Raw genomic sequence first — 21,271 nt, forward strand, 5'->3', positions numbered from 1 at the left:
AGTAGGCCGATCCGTCCCTATCTTCTTCTTGTCACCACCCGATATACTAGGTTTAGATTAGGTTATCATAAATATGTTACTAGTAGTACCAAAGTTAAATATAACCCAATAACCCACTACTATCTCGAGGGATGTCTTTTTTCGCCAAAAGTGTGGGTTGCCACCGAAGTCCGCACTGATGGACAGAGACATTACCGATCGGTACTTTCCCGACCTCAGATCAGATCCCAGATCGTCCAACTTTTCTGACGTCAGATCACGCTGGCACGATCTGAGGTCGGGAAAGTACCGATCGGAAATGCCTCAGGCGAAAAACTTAAAACATTCCTCGAGATAGATCCTAAATTCAAGCTCAGATCACGTGAGCACTCGTAAATTTCAACTTTAACTTTTTATATTCATATTACGTACCGTACGTATGTATAGCCTAATAACAGGTAGTAGATGTGAGCTTCTCGTACACATAGCTTCCTTTTGGGGAGAGAAGAAAACAAGAACCGATAGTGACAAGTAATTTTCACAGTAAGCCAAATAAAGTTTGTTCTTTCTAATAATTAAATTTTTACGCCCTTGGTAAGAAAAAACTGGAACATCTCTCCGGATTATACTAAAGTCCTGTGTTTGAAGTTTATTTTTGACGATGTCAAATTTCCTGAAAAATCCTGATTCCTTCACAATACCAAAGTACCAAAGGAGCCTCTGTGAGAAATGAGATGTCTTACGCTGACCTAACCTTTGGCGCATCTGTGCACATACCTATTGTGTTATCCTATGACTCTATAATTTTACAACGGTAGATTTATCATTCTAAGTGGTCCATTTTTTCGAATACCGGATTGTACTGAGAGAGACTATTACTTACAATGATCGTGTTGTCCCATGTCTTAGCCATCTCTTTGGACTGGAGTTTTCTATTCTCCAATTCCTCCCGTTCTTTCTCCGCTGCCTCCAAGACTCTCTGGTCGCGGACCAAGTGATCCGCGAACTTGCACCATTCCTGTTTAGATACCAGCAGCGCTCGCTTCCTCTCAGACGGCTTGATGTCGTTGAGTTTCTGGCCCGTCTCGAGAAAATATAAAGTCCTCATTGTTCACAGGTCTTGTTTTTGGATAACGGTAGTGTGTTAGGGTAACAGCAATTTAACTGGGAAAGCGGACAAGAAGAAGACTCACTCTCTAACGAACATAACCTCTCATGTTTGGAAACACAAGATAAACAAACCGCATGGCAACCGAAGTAAACGCTGTTGATTACCAAGGAAGCCCGTCGCCTAGCAACGGCAAGTTCCCTGCTCCTACCCGTCACCATAGAGAGTCCGTCATTGTCTAGGAACTTCTCAACAGCTCATACAACCATTGATAGAACGTTAGTCAAGTCACGGATTCTCTTTCAAATCACACACAAAGACCGAGTGCTGAAAGAGTGAATGCAGGAGTTTTAATTTATACATCGTGCATTCATAATTATAGTTATTGAAGCAAAATGTTTTCCAACTTCAAACTATTCATTTTTATTTAACAAAGTATCTTTCCATAACGTGTTTAAAATGAAAGTTGACGCCAATTTGAGAATTAAGATGTGGTGTTGCATAAATACAGAGTTATCATAAAAGAATGGTACAGTTTCAGTAAGTCGTAGGAAGATCGTAGGGAAATTTCTAAATGTTATATTGGTATCTCTGAAAGCCACCAACCTAAAAGTTTGTTTATAAGCTGTTCTAACCTCAAAATCAGTTCTTGTATTGTTGTTGCGGTGACTTTTGTGAGTTCTCGGACTATGTTCTCGGATAAAGATAAAGCAAAGTGTGTTTTATTGTTGGCTGCATTAAAATCCTTAATTTTAGTTAAGCGTGCGTTCCGACGTGAATTTGGAAAAGATCCATCACACAAAAATAACATAACACGTTGGTTTAAACAATTCGAAGAAACTGGATCAGGTAAGAAACAGAAATAAACCGGCAGACCAGGTGTACCAGACGGAATGGTTAAACTAATTAAACATTTGGCATTTAGAAGTCGTGGGGAGTCCATCTCTCGTCGAAGCGTTGAATTAGGTACTCCAAAAACAAGCCTGGCTAAAAGTCCAGACCTGACAACCTTGTAATTTTTTTCTTGTGGGGGACATCAAAAGCGTTGTTTATTCACACAAAAATCGCGACCTGAATCACTTAAAACACAGGATTAATGAAACAATGACAACCATAACCGAAGAAATTTTAACGAATGTTTGGAGAGAAGTTGAGAATAGTTTGGACATTTGTGGAGTGACTAAGGACGCACATGTTTAAATGTATTAATTATACATTCCAGAAGCTCTCTTCTTATTGGAATTAGTTATTAATTTGAAACAAACACTCCAATAATATACTTTTTTATGATTTCTGTGAGGCTTTTCGTCCTCAATGACAACATCATCTCACCCACAAAACGGAATAAAAAAGTATATTATTGGATTGTTTGTTTCAAATTAATAATAAATGTATTAATTATGTAAAAAAGAAACAGTTTGAGACGACAAATTAGATGAATAAACAAAATTAACTGTAGGTAATTCGGGTTTTCTCTAAACCATGTTCGAAACCTCACCATTCTTTTATGATAAACCTGTAGTATGATTGATTAAATCAACTTGGCGTGAATTCAGTGAGCGGAATCGCAGTTTGATATCAAAGTTTTTGTAATAAATATTGTATGTATTTGGTTTGCTTAGTTATTTTCTATGATGAGTCGCCTGTTTCGGATCCAAATAGTCAGTTGAATATTGGACATTCAAATGGTGCAAATAAATGAATGAGTAACAACATTTCAATGTGTGGTCTAGAAGTAAGGAATAGAATTTACAACACTCTTGTAGCTGTTATTCCGTGACCACCACGGCCGACCGACTGGTCCGGAGGATCTGCCAGCACGCGAGGTCCTGAGCACGCCGGGGACGGTATCTGCCCAGGACATCTTCAGGAGAGCCATTAGAGGTCCTGATTAGCGACATTCCTGCTCCGTCCTCGCACTCGCCAGCCCGTAAATACTCGACATTGCCCTCCCCCCCCCTCATTAGCCCCCCCATATGTCACGCGCACACTCACACGTGCATTATCTGCATCTCGCATCCTCCCGCGCTCACGTTTTTGTTTAATTACGAATGTCTGCATCTTATCAGCGGACCACTGGGAAATACTTGGGCTATTTCTAGGCGTAGTTTTTTGTGGAAGAGACGTTTAACATTGTTTTTGTGGGGAGAAATTCAAGGTCACTTTTTAACATTCGACTTTTAAGATTAATGATATACATATTATTATATTAGTGGCTTATAATAAAATACTAAACTTGATTTGTATTTTAGTGTCGTCTAATGATTGGAAGCACACTATGGAATTAAACATTGTATTAAACTAGTTACCCGCGACTTCACACGCAATTTTCAAAATTGAAAGACATACCCTATTCAGTGAAAGCAATTACTGTCGTAATTTACTTTGTTAGATTAAAAAAACACTTCGAAAAATACAAGTAATAAAAATATTAGAGGCTGAATAAAGACTCTAAATTTCACTAGAAAAAGGCAATAGTATTCGAGCACTTCCTTTTTCTAAAATTAAAATTCTTATTTTCAGAATATAACTGTATTTCTAAAGTTATTTTGTTCTTTAGCATTTAGTAATACATCAGATTGAATCTAAAAATCGTAAATATTTTTTGTCTATAATAAAATTGTTTTTTTTTCAACATCACATTATATATTTAAATTGTTGTACTATAATGTTTTAAAAATGTTCAAAATTGAAGGACATCCTATTTAGAGAAAACAATTTATTAATTTATTTTTATCTAATACAAAATACCTTTAACAAATACAAATAAGAACATTACAGGCTGAATAAAGACTCCAAATTTCACTAGAAAAAAAAACAGTATTCGAGCACTTCGTTTTTCTAAAAGTAAAACTCTTATTTTCAAAATAAAACTGTATATCCAAAGTTATTTTGTTCTTCAGCTTTAAATAATAGGCCTACATCAGATTAAATCCAAAAATATAAAAATATGAAATAGTTTTTTGTCTTAAAATTGTTTGTTTTCAACATCACATTATAATATTTCATTGGTGTACTATAATGTTTTATAGTATCAGCATTTAACAAGTGTAGTCGTCCTCCTCCGTAGACTTGAGGATATAGTCACGGCTCTCTAATTGAGAGATCTCGGGTTCGAATCCCGGAAGGTGCCATCAGACAGGAATAACAGCCAAAGTGACCCAGACAAGCCAGCATAGCCAAGAGCTGAGGTTAAAAAAAAAAAAAAAAAAAAAAAAAAAACAATTGAAGTTCAGATTCCAGCTTAAAAACAGTTAAGCTAACATTGAAAGTATTAGCTAACAAAAATAAAAAAAATAAAAAACGGCACTAAATAAATTAACAAGTGCTAATGTGGTCGGAAAGAAATGGGTTGGAGTTAAACCCAGATAAATGTACAATTTTTAAATCTGAGATTTAATAATGCGGCCCAATCTCTTCCCGGTGACGTCAACTGAACAACTTTTTTGAAACAAAAAATTTCAACAACAAGTTGAACAATTCGCCCCTGTCTCTCAGTGAATACTGTTAAGATTCTGGGTGTTAAAATAGACTCACAACTAGAGTTTACAAGTCATGTAAAATATATATATATATATATATATATATATATATATCAGAAGGTCATTTGTAGATTGAGGATTGTTTGCAGGCTGAGGTCGTTCCTGCCGGGTGTCAGTTAAGCCCCAGATTGTCAAGTCATTGATATTACCTTTAATATATTATGCTCTCCCTGCGTTTGGAAGTAGTTTGACCAAAAGAAAAATTATTAATTTTAACAAAGTTAGAAAAACAGAGCCATAAGATTTGTGTATGGTTTGAGGAAATATGACCATATCAGTTCTTATCGTAAATTGGCTCAAATTCCATCAATACAAGGACACTTGCAAAATTCAAACTGTGTCTCTTGTCCACAAGGTACTGACAACCAGTAGGCCAACATATCTAAAAAATAAATTAGTTGCCCGGTCAATAATTAGGGATCGTAAGACGAGACAGGATGCCCTGCTGGCGGTGCCGCGCGTGCGCCTTGAAAGAGGGAAAAAGGGCTTTTCTCACTTCGGTCCCCAAGCGGTACAACGGCACAGAGTAATACTCTGTGACAACGGCCTGCCGCCTGAAATGAAATATTTAAGTATGAGGGCGTTTAAAGACAAATTAAAAAAAATGTTAGCTTAAGGAATATTGTGAAGTTATTTTTTTGGTTTGGTTGTATATTGTATGTTTAGTTTATATATGAGCTGAGTTATTTTTGTAAAACAACATCAATGTTGAAAATCGCTCATGAATGGAAGTAAAATGATTCTGAATCTTTGGATTTGCTATTATCAGCCAAAGGCTGAACAAGAACATCTTGATCTCTAGCACACCATCGAATTTTTCCTTTCAAATATAATCCTTTTATATTCTACAACCCAGGTCATACCAGTGTAAAAGTATCCTTGCCATGCTAGAAATTATTGTCCTCAGCAAGTTTAGTTTGAGAAGGTCTTTAAACAGTAGCGTAGCCAGAAATTTCGTTCGGGGGGGGGGGGGGTCCGAAATCGGGATCCGGGGGACGTTTTGTGTGTTATTTGCCAATGAGTTCACTGGTAAAAGGTAAAAAAAATATGGAGCTTTAGTAACTATGCCTTATAGAAAGTAGAAAGATGTAATAGGCAAATTCAACTCTCACAGCAAACTCTAGTACCACAAATTTTCTTGTATAGCTACAGAAACTTTACGAAGTTTCGATTCTGGCCGAGTAGAAGGCACCAATGTGATGTTGCATTCACTGGATAAGAAAGAAGAAGAACAAAACAGAGCTTCACTCAAGTGTATAATTGACACAACTATATTCTGTAAAGAAAATGAAAATACCCCTTCGGTGACATTGGGCCACTGACGGCCGAAAACCCTTTAGAAAAGGTGGGCAATTTTCAAGCGTTGCTCGGGTACAGATGAAAATTAAGTGTCGGAAAAAATGCACCGGAAAACTCTACTGATTAGAAGTTCGGCTGCTTTGTATTTCACTGATAGAGGTATTTATGAATGAGTTATAATGACAATTTTTTGTATCAACTACACTGTAGAACGAGTACATAAACTATCGGAAAAAAATAAAAAAAAACCACTTTTGGTCGGAAATAAAATACACATAAAAACTAATGATTAGAACTTCAACTACTTCGGACTTCATTTATTGAGGTAAACGTGGTATTTTTGATTGAGTTCGGGCGACGATTTTTTGTTATCATTAAACTGTACTCGACTAAACTAAATATATATCGAGAAAAAAAATCACTTCCGGTCGATAAATACCAAAGAAAAGCTCTCTACAGATTCAAGTTTTAACGATTTTGGATTTCACTGATTGAGTGGTTGAGGTTAAAAGTAGTACTTATAATTATGTTACGACATTGATTTTAGGTATTAATTCAACGCCGACTAATAAATATATAATTATCAAGAAAGAAAAACAAAAATGATCACTTCCGATCGGAATATACTAAGGTAAATGAAATAATACCTCAGTCAGTGAAATCCAAAGTAGTCGGAACTTCTTATCACTTCTCATTATCCGACCGGAAATGATTTTATTGTTTTGTTTCTCGATTAATTATATATGTATTAGTCGGCGTTGAAATTAATACCTAAAATCAACGTTCCTAACATAATTCTAAGTACTACTCAACCCAGTGAAATCCAAAATCGTCAAAACTTGAATCTGTAGAGAGCTTTTCTTTGGTATTTACCGACCGGAAGTGATTTTTTTTCTCGATATATATATAGTTAGTCGAGTACAGTTTAATGATAACAAAAAAAAGTATTTTCGGTCCGGAAGTGATTTTTATTGTTTTGTTTCTCGATAATTATATATGTATTAGTCGGCGTTGAATTAATACCTAAAATCAACGTCCTAACATAATTCTAAGTACCACTTTTACCTCAACCACTCAACCAGTGAAATCCAAAATCATCAAAACTTGAATCTGTAGAGAGCTTTTATTCGGTATTTACCGACCGGAAGTGATTTTTTTTCTCGATAATTATATAGGTACAGTGTACAGTTTAATGGTAACAAAAATCGTCGTCCTAACTCAACCGAAACAACACCACGTTTACCTCAATCACTGAAGTCCAAATTAGCTGAAGTTCTAATCAGTAGAGAGTTTTTCAAGTGTATTTTCCGACAAAAAACTGATTTTTTTATTTTGTTCCATAATTATATACACGTCTACAGTTTAATGACACCTAAAATCAACGTCGTAACTTAATTCTAATCGGTTATTTTACGTCCCCCAAGGACGAATTTTGAACGAAGTGGTCGCCTAATTTAAACTGTTCGCCGTGTGTTACGGTTCAGGTTACTTTGCCACGTCACGTGACCGCCCCTATAGAAATACCGTGATTACACTACACTATCCGAAAAGCCGAGCCCAAAAGTATCGTTTGATACTTTATGATTTAAACGAAAGGACAATTATATTTTTATGCTCCATGCTTCATTTTGCATGTCTTAAAATTTCGGGGGGGGGGGGGGTCCGGACCCCCTTCGCTACGCCACTGTCTTTAAAGCAAGTCCCATTTATTTTCAAGTTTAATTTATTTTACCATAATATCCTAATCTTAGTATTATAAATGTGAAAGTGAGATTTTTTGTTTGTTACACAACGAAATATATCATTAATTGAAGGAGTCTGTGAAACGTAGGCTAATCAACTGTTCTGTGTAAATGTGGTTTTATGATAGCACAACCATAGGTTCAATTGGTTTAACCTCTATGTTCCAATTGGTTTCATATACATGGTTTCATGGTTTAAATATTAAGTCTAAAAAGAATAAAACTAGTGTGAAAGCATAGAGTAAGCTTCATAGTAAGAGCACTTCTTATTCCAACCTTTAACCGTTGTTGAGCACAGAGTAAGAAAATATCCAGATAAGAAATCATAAGTTTTTAGGGAAAATGTACTTTTAACTGTATATTTTGGCAAATATTGAGTATGCAGTGCTTGGTCAGTACTGTAATGCAGATATAAAAGACAAAGTTACTATCTAAATTTTACTATATACACTGTTTACTATATAGACTGTTATAAAACCCATCTAAGTTGTATTTTCCCAGAAGTAGACGTCTCAGACCTGTATATGCATATTTGTTTTCTTGATTGGGAAATAAGGTAAAATCAAGTATTGAACAAAAATATTAAAAACGATGTGAACTACAATGACTATACATTCAATCAAGTATAGGTACATATTTTGACATATTTTCTTGGCCGTGGCAACAGGACAAACTCAACAATGGCGTCGAAAATATAATTCACTCGAGCAAAAAGTTTTCATAGACGTGCAAGACCTACGAAAAATTACGAAAAAGTGCGAAGCCGCGAGTAACTGCTAGTATTGAATAAAAGAAAAATAGGTCGGTTGTGCAGAGAACATGTGTTTGGCATCCCCCCCCCTTCCACACCATAAGACAAACTGTTACACCTTTACGACTTGCAGGGTTCGTGGTTTGTCGCACAAATGGCTTTCGTCATATTTGTGAGAAATAGACCAGGGCATATTTAGTACGAGAACGCCCTATCCAAGGAATTTAATGCTATATGAGATCGATTATTGGGCATGAGCTTTCTTAGTTAGGTAAAAAATTCAAATTTGAATTAATCAATATAATCCAGTAGTGAAATTATGTATAATTAAAAAACTTCCGGATCTCCTCGCGCGCGCGCACGCACACATCACCCAGTTGTACCACCTCCTATACCAAGAACTTCTGGATTATGCTCACACAACCCTAATGTAGCAACATCTCTTAAATTCAGAATTTCTAAATTTTGACATACCGTCCTAATGTAGGAACATCTAAATTCAGAACTTCTAAAATTTTTCACTTACCGTCCTATGTTGTAACATCTCTTAAATTCAGAACTTCTGAATTTTCGCCCAATGTTGCAATTTCTTGTATATCAAGATCTTTTGTGTCTTGTACATCCAAGGCCAACGTTGAAATACTTCATAAACCAAACATATTTGTAAGGCCTGGTTTACGAGTCACCTACCTCTTAGTTTACAATCTTTAACAGGATTGAACTATTTAATACAACACATGACCAGTCAATAGTTTTTGAACATGTAATGTAAAAATAATATTTCCATGGTTTGAAAATTATAACACTATAAACTATAAAGCCCTTCATGAAAGGCAAAAACAATTCATTGCAGTAGAGTATTCAAGATTTAGTCAAGGGAAGAAACAAACTCATAAACTCACTTTTCATAGGTGAATGGGGGAGTTTAGATCTACGCCTTTTTTCAGAAAAATATTACGCATTAACAATTTGTATGTTTGGAAAATGTTGTTAAAATATTTTACAATTGGGTAAAAGATGATCTGGGGTACTCGGAAGTTTAATAAACAAAAAATATTTTACAGCCATTTCTCTCTATTACGTTGGGATGGGATAACGTGAACTAAGAAACATATTATTCTCCTCAATCTGAAAATACCTCCGAATCAAGTTTTAGCTGTAATAAGTATTCGTGAGAATTTAACATAAGAAAGTATACCAACCAAGTAGGTGATGAACAATACCATATTTATATGAGGTCAAATTTATTTCTGCGCCCACTACGCTTCACAGTTTGGTTTAGGCCTAGTCTTAGTTTTGGATGCAAGTACTTTTATCACTCCCTAAATCAATACCTAATGAATACAAATATGTTTAATGAACAGTTTTATATAAACGTTTGCTACAGTTATAAGTAAAATTATACCAGTGTTAGAGGATTTCCATCATTTGCCCATGCGGTTTGGGGGGGGGGGTGAAGGGGGCACCTCCAATGGGTCCCTCCTCTAAGTACGCCACAGGTTTATTGTTACATCTCTGTATAAGAAGAACTCCAGCTGACCGATTATTTCATAGCTAATTTATTCCATTTTTCTTCAAAATTCACTGTATGACAAATATCCAACTGTGCGCCCGCTCGTAATCCTGTTTGCGCGGTAGACCCACTGTCCTAATCTTCGTTTGTCGTTTTGTCCCTATTTATTTTGTTGTTGTGTTTTATGTTATTTTTTAAACTTTTATAAGTTTTGACAACCCCATTTGGAGCACATTTGGCTCTTTTTAACCATCTGAAGATGGAACTTTCGTTCCAAAACATGTAGTGGACACTTAACAACATTTGCAACTGTTTTTGACAAGGTATAGTAAATTATATACTGTGATTGTAAATCATAATACTGTATGGTTTTTATGTAAATTTTACAATCATTGCAGCATTGAAGTTGGTTAGTACCAGTAAAACTTGGTAAAATGGTCTGCATCAGCTGTGTTTAATTTTGGAGTATATGAGACGTTCTCTTGCCAAAAATTACGTACACTATCGCAAATAAAAATTGACCTATCATTATCACAGTAGAGAATTCCTATGTAGTGGAAAACGTCTCTGAGCTGTTGGATAAAGATCAGCATGGTTCAAATTACATGCGGGTGGCTCCAGTAAGAGCACAAGCAGCCTTCTGCGACACACTGCCTTCACAAAGTGCACTCACAGATGCAACCCTGGGGCTGAAAATTTAACGGCATGACGCTGTCAAACGATTCGGTTGTTATAGGCCTAGTATTGAAAATTATATTCAATCATCAAAATTCAAAGCATATTCATCCAAACAAAGTGAGCTCTAGAATATTTTGTCATTCGCACCTAAATCATCTAAATCTGATGTTCTTCTTTCTGCCTATTACGGATTAATTTTAAAATAATGATATAAATTAAGTTTATTCCACAGTAATTCAAATTTACAAGACATGGAAATAATGGAATAATACTAACCACTGTTACCAGTAATTGTGGCTAGTTAACAAATTTTCAATACATAATAAATATATCATATTTGAGTTCAGTTCAGTATACTGTATAATTAAGGTTGACGTGCAGCTTTGCAGTGTTTGTGGCGTGTCTTGATGTGGGGGAGGCGAACAGTAGATAATATAAGATAAGATAAGACAGTTAAAAATTTTTTACAATGAACTTAGACTTAGCTTTAGCTTGTTTGCAATGGATACACCGTTTAAAACTACGATTACAAAGTTATTTGATTTTATATATAATAAAAGTACACAGTTTAATATTTATTACAATTACAAAGGCAAACAGATACAATACCTTCATAATACTATAATACTTAATTAATCATACATATAAATTTAACAACAAATATTTTCCTGTAAACAAGTAAGTTCTTTTTTTATCTAAAAGCCATATTTTCAGTTTTTTACAAAAAAGGTTTATATTTTCTATTTCTTTAATTTCAGTAGGCAACTTGTTAAAATACTTCGTCCCAGATATAAGAATGATTGTTTTATTATAAACTTGTTTACTTTTGGTAAACATGAATAGTCTGAGTTTATTACTACTCATATTATAGTGGCTCCTAATTCATAACCCTCTGTTGCCACTTCTGCAATAAAAAACGTAATGTTTTAAAAGTAACAAATTGGTATAGGGAGGATGTTAAGGTTTTGGTACAGAGGAAATGAAGATTCTAATGTGGAATTTTTTACGACATTCAATGCGTAGAAAACATATTCTGTGTTCTTCTCCTCAAGTCGTCAATACAATCGTCTTTTGACCCACCGTTTCCCAACAGAACAATGCCATACTGCAGTCTTGGAGTGTATTAGTCCATCGAATACAAACTACGCTTTAGCAAGACTACGTCAACAAAGTTCTTAAAAAATGGAAAACTACTTACGTGTTATATTTATATTGATTACAGTCTGCGTAGTGAGGATTTTGGCGCCATGGAGCGACTCAGGTATTCCCTAGCGCCCCTTCCCCGACTTTTTCATTAGGGACGTCCCTACATGGTCAATCAGTGCAGGGACAGTTCACCTCCACTACCGTAACAAACGTTTCTTGCCCATCATTTCATCAGCAATTATAGGCTTCTTTGACCAAACATCATTTTTTTATAATAACTTACCAGTCTACTAATCCTTTATAAGAGTTTTTGTTCCTTGTAAGAGTTTACGTGTATAGCAATATGTATTTAAATCTCAATTTCAATTCCATAGGGTTCTACATGAAAGTACGAAATTTCAATTATACTTAGTAAATATGTCAAGGAAAACTTCCCCTAGTTTAAATTTGAGTACATTATCTAAAACGTGAACATAGTAGTTAAAGTAGTTACAAAACCAACTCGCATATTACTATCTTACTAATCTTGCTTTCGTGACACTTGTCATGCTAGCAAACTGTGTTATTGTGTCAACCCAAGTTGAGTGCCTGGCTCTGCTGAGCTCTAAGAATGATGGTACAATCCAAGGCACTCAAAAGACGTTCTTGGGGACATGGTGCAGCGAAGATAGTTCTTTATCAGTTTAAGTTTTGAAAATGATTCTCTCTCAGCACTTGCAGTTGTAACAGGTAGTGTCTACAAAAAATCAAACAAGCATTCACAAACATCTGGAAAGCTGGAACCAATTTGAGCACGGCACTATTTAAAGTATCCTGTGGCAAGACGCCCTTATACTTTTGAGTTTTTCCACATTGACTTAAAAACAAGTTTTTAGCCATGTTACAAGCTGTGGAACCTAAGTGGTAAGGGAAGACGTCATCTTGGTAGTTTAAATATCAAATTTTGCTTGATTCTAAGATTTTCTTCATCACTTGCTCCAACTAAAAAAGAAGCTTCAGAACATTGGAACTACTAGTAATGTAACAGCCTCAAAACGCTCTGTCTCCTGTGTTATGATTATGTCCAGAAGGCTACGGTTGAACACCGTCAACCCGGAAACGTTTCTCATTGTCTTTAATAGGGTCCAATTGCAACGTGTACTTCATCAAACATTCTTGTCTTCTTTTTTGTTCTTGAGTCAATGAAATGTGGTAAAACTTTCCATTGCAAACAAAGCTTAGTTGCATCTGCTTTAACGTTTGCCACTCATTCCTAAGATTTGTTAAATTTTGTTTTGAGATTTAAGTGGTTAGCATTTTTTGTTGCGTGTTTCCAAGTCGTCTTCTTCGGTACTTTGAAGTTTTTTAGAAAATGAAGGTCCATAGGTTTCAAGCAACACACTTTCAATAACTATCAATATTAACTGTAGGAAACTGCTCAAAATATTTCAAAAGTGATTTTAGCTTGGTGTACTTCTTCTTGGTCTTTACCTTCTAACGTTTTGAAAGTCATACTTTCATTATGTCAAAAATAACCACATCGAAGAGCGTCGACGGCTTGAATTTCTTGAAGTCCACCTATTTTTCCGTGTTGACACTTTTCTTTAAGGTTTTTTTGTAACATAGCCGACTTAGTCAACAGTGCCCATCTTGATATAGTTTAAAAAAAAATACATAAATTGACTTTCAGGAATGTTTGAATGACAATCGTTGATTACCAAGTTTAAGGGTATGAGCACAACCAGTGGATATACTTAGCTGCAGGATTTTGTTGGTGTTTTTATTCTTGCTTGTTAAGGCTCTGAATATATACCACTCATAGGTTAGGCGGCTCCATCGTAGCCTAGCCCCTCGCGAACTTTAGATATATCTGAATACTTTTTCTATGATATTTAAAAACAACATTTGATAAGTATTTCTGATTTCTGGCTTTCCACTTCCAAAAATCCCCGGACGCTTCTTTCGTGGTTTTTGACTAGATTGTACTGGCCTGTCGCCTTCCGTCAGTTTTTATCTTTATATAACGAAACACTGTACTCAGCTGGTCGGTTTTTCGCTATATCTTGAGTTTGTATCAAAGATAATAGACACATAGGGGCTTTTTGAAAGGTTCATTTCTTCTTGATTTCTTTTTTTATCTATTTGGAAATCAGGTTGATCACTCATTTTGAATCTGAGGACTAAGGTAGTTAACACTACGTTTGGTAACTTAAATTAATCTGCAGGGACCTGGCTGTATCTTGCTAGCATATGTATTATCTCAAGAAATTTCCTTTCGATTTAGTTGCTTCTTCATCGTCATTACACAATCTGTGCTCTCTCAGTGGGTAAGTCGTTTGTAGCTAACAAATAATGACGTCCCCCACCACTCTCGCCTTAAACTTGTCTCCAGTAAAATTTCAGTGGCTTTTTTAATCTCATCCAGATTCTCACTATCAACTGTTAGGCCTAACTGCCAGCGATAGTATATTTCACACGCAATTGGCATGACTTGTGCGAATCTTCTTCATGGTCCCTTTTAATGTTTCGACCTAAATGTACCCAATCAAGACGTACCTTTCGAAAATCCCACATCAGTATAGGCCCATCATTGAAAAGCCAGCATTGCTGACAATAGCAAACATTGAGGATGTTTGAATAGCATAACCAATTACGTTTTATACTCAATTGGTTTTCTTTATTCTTTTGAAAATACCATTTCTCGTCAAATCCCCTACTTTTATTTCTCCCTTCTGATTCTTTTGGAAATGGCCCTTTAGGCTGATGAGAGGCCTAATTTTATTATTTGCCGTTTTTTGTTCGGCTGTAAGACCGTGTTTTCAAAATTACCCTTATCATTGAAGAACTTATAACAGCTGTGTTACATTTTTCTAAAAGGTTCCTGAAGAAGGGCGTGGTCTTCTGCATCTTGTCAGGTAAGCCACGGGTTTGCTCCAACGTCCTCATCGCTTGTAGGTACTTGTGAGCTAACAAGTGGGTTCCTTGAGAAACTGTCAACTACTGAAGGGACCCTCGAAAAGTAGGTAGTCATAACTTCTTTACTTTCTTAAGTTTCAAGATTTTCTGCGTGGACTTTTCTCTAACCTTCGTTTCCGATACTCAGCACCACTTAGTTTTTTTGACATTATATACCAAAGGTAATAAAATTCAACATGGCCACACAAAATCCACAACAAAACAAAATAAATAATATAATCCAATACTTTGCCACTAACGCTAAATCTGCAATCACTACGCAAAGGTTTTTCAATTTAAATTGAAGTAAGTCCGAAATCACTCGGTGGGTCTGTACGGACGCCTTTTGTCTCAGCCAAGGTCAATGTGACAGACTGACTGACACAAAGACACTGCACGGCCCGTGATGTCGTGGAAGGGGCTGCTTCCCGCCATTTTATCGTCCGCCCGCCGCCCCCCTGTCGCCCCCGCCCTGGAGCGGTGGCTCCACTCGCTCCTCTGTCGCTACGCCACTGTTTGATTATGCAAAAGGTTTCCATGTGCTTTCCATGTTAGATTTTTTCATCAACATTTATACCTAGGTATTTAAAAGAGTTTACTTATTTCAAATGATTGCACAGTTTACAGCTCAACATATTTATTACAGGTATCGTTTATGGTATCTTATTGGGAAAACGGAAATAGAAAGTTTTGTGATCAAAATTTATATATTTTTGTTTTGATTTGTATTCAACATAATTTTATTTACTTCACACCATTGTTTTTAATAATATATTAAGGTCGTGGAGATATATGAGCGTAAAGGTTGTCTTTAATTTTATCAGAGTATACAAAAGCAATATCATCTGCAAAAGCAAATATGTTGCCCCTTTAAAAATCCTGATTCATTATAATCATTTATGAAAATAATGAAAGGGATTTGCAGCCAAAACAGAGCCCTGGGGCACTCCGGCCTTAACAACCTGGGGTGAACTTAAATGATTACTTATTCGCACTTGTTGAGTGCGACCCGTGAGAAAACTTATAACTGTTATTGAATGTAATGTACCCGCATCTAGTCTATGCTCTGTCCATATGGGGGTGTGAGAACAAAAGGACATTTTTGTGTACCGCCAACAAAAAAGAGCAATCAAAGTAATTTTTCAATTAACAGGCGTAAATCTTGTAAACCGATTTTTAAGTCTTCCAATAATATTTTTACTTTTCGATATCTTTATATTTACTTCGAAACTATCTTTTCTAACTGAATACATTGAACAGATAAAAGTTCCTCGTAACCATCAGTATAATTTAAGATTCCTAACAACCTTTAAGTCCATTTACACCACCGCACAGCTTTCTTCCAAAAAATTATGGTTGCCTGTAAAGTCGGTTTTACGGGCGAAGATTTTACCTGACAACGTCTTGTTTCTCGGTAGATAATATTTATTGATATGAATATTATTAAATTTGCACAATAGGAACAAGGAATTGAATGAAAATAAGAATTGCACAAATTTTAACTAATAGAAATATATTTTGTTTACTAAAACATTGTACATAATTTGAAATTAATTACGAAAAATTTGTTATTGTAAATGGTAAAGTTGAATAAAACATTTTAAAATCTAAAATTGGAATTTGAAATTCTTGCTAAACACAGTTAAATTCTAACATCCGCGCGTGTGATTGGTCGGTTTTAGTTTCGGTTTGTTTGGTCGCACTGTTATGACAAGGGTTAGAGGTTATAATTTGTTATTTTAAATGTTTGACTAGCAATACGCGCTGTTTCTTCTCAATCGACTGAATTACGATTGATTGCAGAGTGATTTAAACTAATAATTTACTTAACACTATCAACATATTGTCAATAGTATGACATAACCTATAAACTCAGTTTCTCAACTTTTGTGTCAATCTAACAATTAATCAATCAATCATAGTTATACGATAATGAAATATCAGTGTACAATTATTTACCTGAATTATTGTTGTAGTTGTTGTAAATGACGAATCTAAGCACTCCACATTTTGTCACGAATAAACATAGTTATCTGCTTTATCCCGTGCGGCGGACCCACAGTTTATCTGCTTTATCCCGTGCGGATCCCGTGCGGGCGGACCCACTGGACGGGCATCGTAACGTTACCGTGGGCGTTGACACTTTTTCATGAGTGACTCCGAGCCGCAACCTAATTTAAGACGTTTGTCACGTCAAAAAATCTCTGTTACAATGCAATTAATCTATTTAACAAACTCCCTATGCACCTTAAAGCAGAGTCACACACCATTTAAAATTTAGAAAGCAGGCTTAGCTTATTTCACTTTTAAAAGATGTTTTTACAGCGTCCATAAATTCCTGACTGACGGCTAATTGGACAATCTGGTTGTTTTATAAATATATTAAGACTTTCGAGTCGTTTTAGTTATTTTATTGACGAGTGTAATCTGTTGTAAAGAAGTTTCCTTTTATCTGATATAACCAATGCATGTAATACGTGTTACTTGGGTTAAATAAAGGAGTTTATTATTGAGTTATTGTATTAAACGATAATTTTTAGGTTGGTACCACTGTAATCACGAAGAGTTGTTCTTTCACCACTATTTTTTGTTTGAACAATCTGTTTTTTGATAACAGTTGCTCAGTTTGGCTGACTTTTTCTCTTGTGTTGTTTTTGTCTGCTTTGAATATAATATTCAGGGCGATTTTGATTAAGTTACAACTTTGACTATTTATTGCACTACTAAAAAGTAAAATAGTTTAATTGTTTGAGTGACGTATAAATATGTAGTATGGTTTAGTCTGCTACTTTTACTTCATTTTCACGTAAGTTTTGGTCTAGGTGTATTAGAATAACTCGCTAACTATTTTCACCATTAGGCATGACCTTAGTAAAATAGCTTCTAACTCCAAGTAATTGTCTTTCTGTTTTAGAAACTACACAACAATACATTTTCATTCTTTGGTTTTATTCGGAGACCACTATGTATGGAAAGGTTTTTCTTAAAAAACTACTTTATTAGAAAGAACTGCCCTTTTTGACTTACTGTGAAAATTACGTGTCATTATGACGATCGGTTCTTGTTTTCTGCTTACCAAAAGGAAGCGATGTTGTGGATGTCAGCGAGAAGGAGGTCACTGTGTCACAAATCTACTATTTGTTATTAGGCTATATAGGCCTAAGTAGGTTTAGATTAGGTTATCATAAACATGTTACTAAAGTAATAAAAGTAGTACCAAAGTTAAAGATATAAATTTTATGAGGCCGAACGTGCCACTAAGCCCGCACTGATGGCCAGGGGCATTTCCGATCGGTACTTTCCGACCTCAGATCACGTCCCAGATCATCCAACTTTTCAGACGACCGGCACGTAATCTGAGGTCGGGAAAGTACCGATCGGAAATGCGGGTTTCAGTGGCAGTGACACCCCGCACTTCTGGTTAGAAAAGAAAAGCAACTCTCGAGGTAGTACCTAAATTGAAGCTCAGATCACTTGAGCTTCCATAAAGGTTAACTTTAATTTTGTACTGTGCTAGTAACATATGTATGACAACATAGTCTACACCTACTTATATATCGTAATAACAAGAAGCGTATATGGACAGAGTGGTTTCCAAATAATAACATAGTACTAAAAATAATTTTCAACATTCATTGATACTAAAGATCTGCAAACTCAAATTATGCACTGTCCGATGAGGGACTGCTGAAACTGTTCCTAGTTTTGGTAGAGCGTACCCACATGAAATGACAGTCAAATGCAAAATCACTACAACAATTTGATATCAGAAATACTTATTGGCCAAAGCTGTAGACTTTCAATAACTGGGTGTTGAGGGTTCTGACCTTCTGAGGACTAGTTTTGCAAAACAGGATGTTTTGTGGGCGTAGGGATTATTTTATAATGACTAACAGACCTCAGGGATGTATCAGGACATTGATGCTTCTAGGCGAGGGTTCTGAATGATTAGAGGTCAAAATGTGTTTTAACCGATTAGGAAATGTGTGGCCTTACCAATAGAGAATGTTTAGACAATGAGGTCACACCAAAATCAGTGCTATGGAGTAATTGATAACAAGTTAATATTAATTAAGCTATGCCGCAGATAAGGGTAGTCATTAAAAACACACACTCTCGCCCTCCTCCCCCCTCACACACACACACACACACGCCACGCACGCACGCACGCACGCACGCACGCACGCACGCACGCACGCACGCACGCACGCACGCACGCACGCACGCACGCACGCACGCACGCACGCACGCACGCACGCACGCACGCACGCACGCACGCACGCACGCACGCACGCACGCACGCACGCACGCACGCACGCACGCACGCACGCACGCACGCACGCACGCACGCACGCACGCACGCACGCACGCACGCACGCACGCACGCACGCACGCACGCACGCACGCACGCACGCACGCACGCACGCACGCACGCACGCACGCACGCACGCACGCACGCACGCACGCACGCACGCACGCACGCACGCACGCACGCACGCACGCACCACGCACGCACGCACGCACGCACGCACGCACGCACGCACGCACGCACGCACGCACGCACGCACGCACGCACGCACGCACGCACGCACGCACGCACGCACGCACGCACGCACGCACGCACACACACACACACACACACACACTCACACACCTTGTCACCTCCCCTTCATCGCCCCACTCTCTCTCTCTCTGTGTATATATATATATATATATTATATACTATATATATATATATATATATATATATATAATTTCTTATTAATATAATTGATGTTTGCTAAAAAGAACTTTGACTTCTGCCATATAAATTTGTATCTCTAACACTCCTGTAACAGATCAACGAGAAAAAATTATCTAAGTTCCAAAGCCTCGAAATAACATTGCACCGCGCGGAAGATTGACTCGCGCAACTTTGGCTGTAACGTATTACGTCGCAAAATGCTTCCACGTAATTTTGTGAGAGACGATCTCCGACCAGGATGTAATCTAAGTTTGGGGCATTCAACTTTGTAATTACGGGGAGTTTAACAAGTTTGGTCGCGACATGTTGAACGGCTACGTTGGGGCGACGCGGCGCGGCGCGGGCATTCAGTGTTAAGATCGTGGTTACTCACGACAGAGGACAAGTGCACGCCTGAACTGCACGATCTGCAACGCTAGCGTCCGCACGACAATGTTCTGTTATCAGCGAATCTATACATTTGCACGAGAACATACTTGAATCTCTACATCGTTACTAGATTACGATGTGTTGGTTGTGTTCAACTCACAATACAATATTAAATGGATTTTCGGGGTACCTCAAGGGACTAGTTTGGGTCCCTTGCTGGTTACTATAATAAATAGATTATACTGTTTAACGACTGTCATGTCAACATTATTGAAATACGTATGATTAATTTAACCATCTGACTGATAAACAAAGGTACAGTGTATAATATTTTAAAAACTTATTGCAGCACATCCGTAGGTCAAAAATGAAAGAATTGAGTTTATACGCTTAATGTTGTTCCTTATCGTCTGATAGTGACCTACATGCCTTAGTGGTTCATTTTCGTTCATAGTTTTACAAAAAAAGTTGACGTTTTTATATTCTATTGTAATTTTTTAAGTGTTCTGCAATGTTTGTTCACCATAAGATTCTATACTTTTACATTTACGTTTAATATGTATTAATTTGATAAGTAATATAATAGCCACAGAAACTTTTATAATTTTAATTGTTTTTACAGTTGTAACAATGATACGTAAAGTTCTGAGTAAAAATATATAATAAAATTGCTACATGATACTAAACACTATTCAATATTATTGAAGTTGATGCATCAACTGGAGATATAATTATTTAATATGTCTTTATTTGATCAAGTGATACAATAGCCACAAAATATCTTTAAAAAATCTAAGAAAATTAAACTGAAAATTTTGTATTACTTAAATTGTTTTTAGAGCGGTAACAATGTGTAAAATCTTGAGTACAAATATATAATAAATTTATTACATGAGACCTATGTTCATCATTATTCATCAACTGGACGGTTAAAAAAATTAATTGACTTTCAAGTAAAGCGCACATTATTTTTTATGACAATGTTAAAGGATTACTCACATACATATATAAATGCAAGTTATAAAAACATTCATAGACAATTCACTAATGCAGCCAGAGGAAGTATTTCAGGAACATTAAAAGCAGCGGACTGCTATTTTAATAGAGCCCGGAAGTCACGAAGAGGAAATAAAGGTTTGATTCCGGACATTCCAGGCCAGGCTGAGCCGAGAATAGTTACGGTGGATAATGGAGTGAGAGCTCTGCCGTAACTTACGACCGTCCTGAGCCCCGACTGCTGTATCTCAGCCGTGCACTACTGCCGCGCTTTGTCTCTCTACTGTCTGCGGGATTAGTGCAGTCAGCTTGCCACACGGTTCCTGAAATACCTACTCAGTCAATTGTGTCTTCGCTATTTGCATTAATTATTGTACACTTTATACCTTGGTGTAGAATAATTCGTAGTGTACTGCAGGCTATTGTTCAAGTGGGAATCTTCACTATCAGCAGGGTGTTTATTTTAAAAA

The 21,271-nt window shown here is 36.5% G+C and overlaps 1 protein-coding gene across 1 annotated transcript in view; it reads right to left on the bottom strand.

The window, feature by feature from the left end:
- Positions 1-1,229, bottom strand: part of LOC124363100 (coiled-coil domain-containing protein 173-like) — a 32,514-nt gene extending 31,285 nt beyond the window's left edge. The window contains exon 1 of the mRNA XM_046818219.1: positions 863-1,229. Coding sequence (XP_046674175.1) covers positions 863-1,087 — 225 coding nt within the window. The 5' untranslated portion in view covers positions 1,088-1,229. The remainder of the gene's footprint in view (positions 1-862) is intronic.
- Positions 1,230-21,271: the final 20,042 nt, after the last annotated feature.

Source organism: Homalodisca vitripennis, chromosome 5 (genome assembly GCF_021130785.1).
Source record: "Homalodisca vitripennis isolate AUS2020 chromosome 5, UT_GWSS_2.1, whole genome shotgun sequence".
Taxonomy (NCBI): Eukaryota; Metazoa; Arthropoda; class Insecta; order Hemiptera; family Cicadellidae; genus Homalodisca; species Homalodisca vitripennis.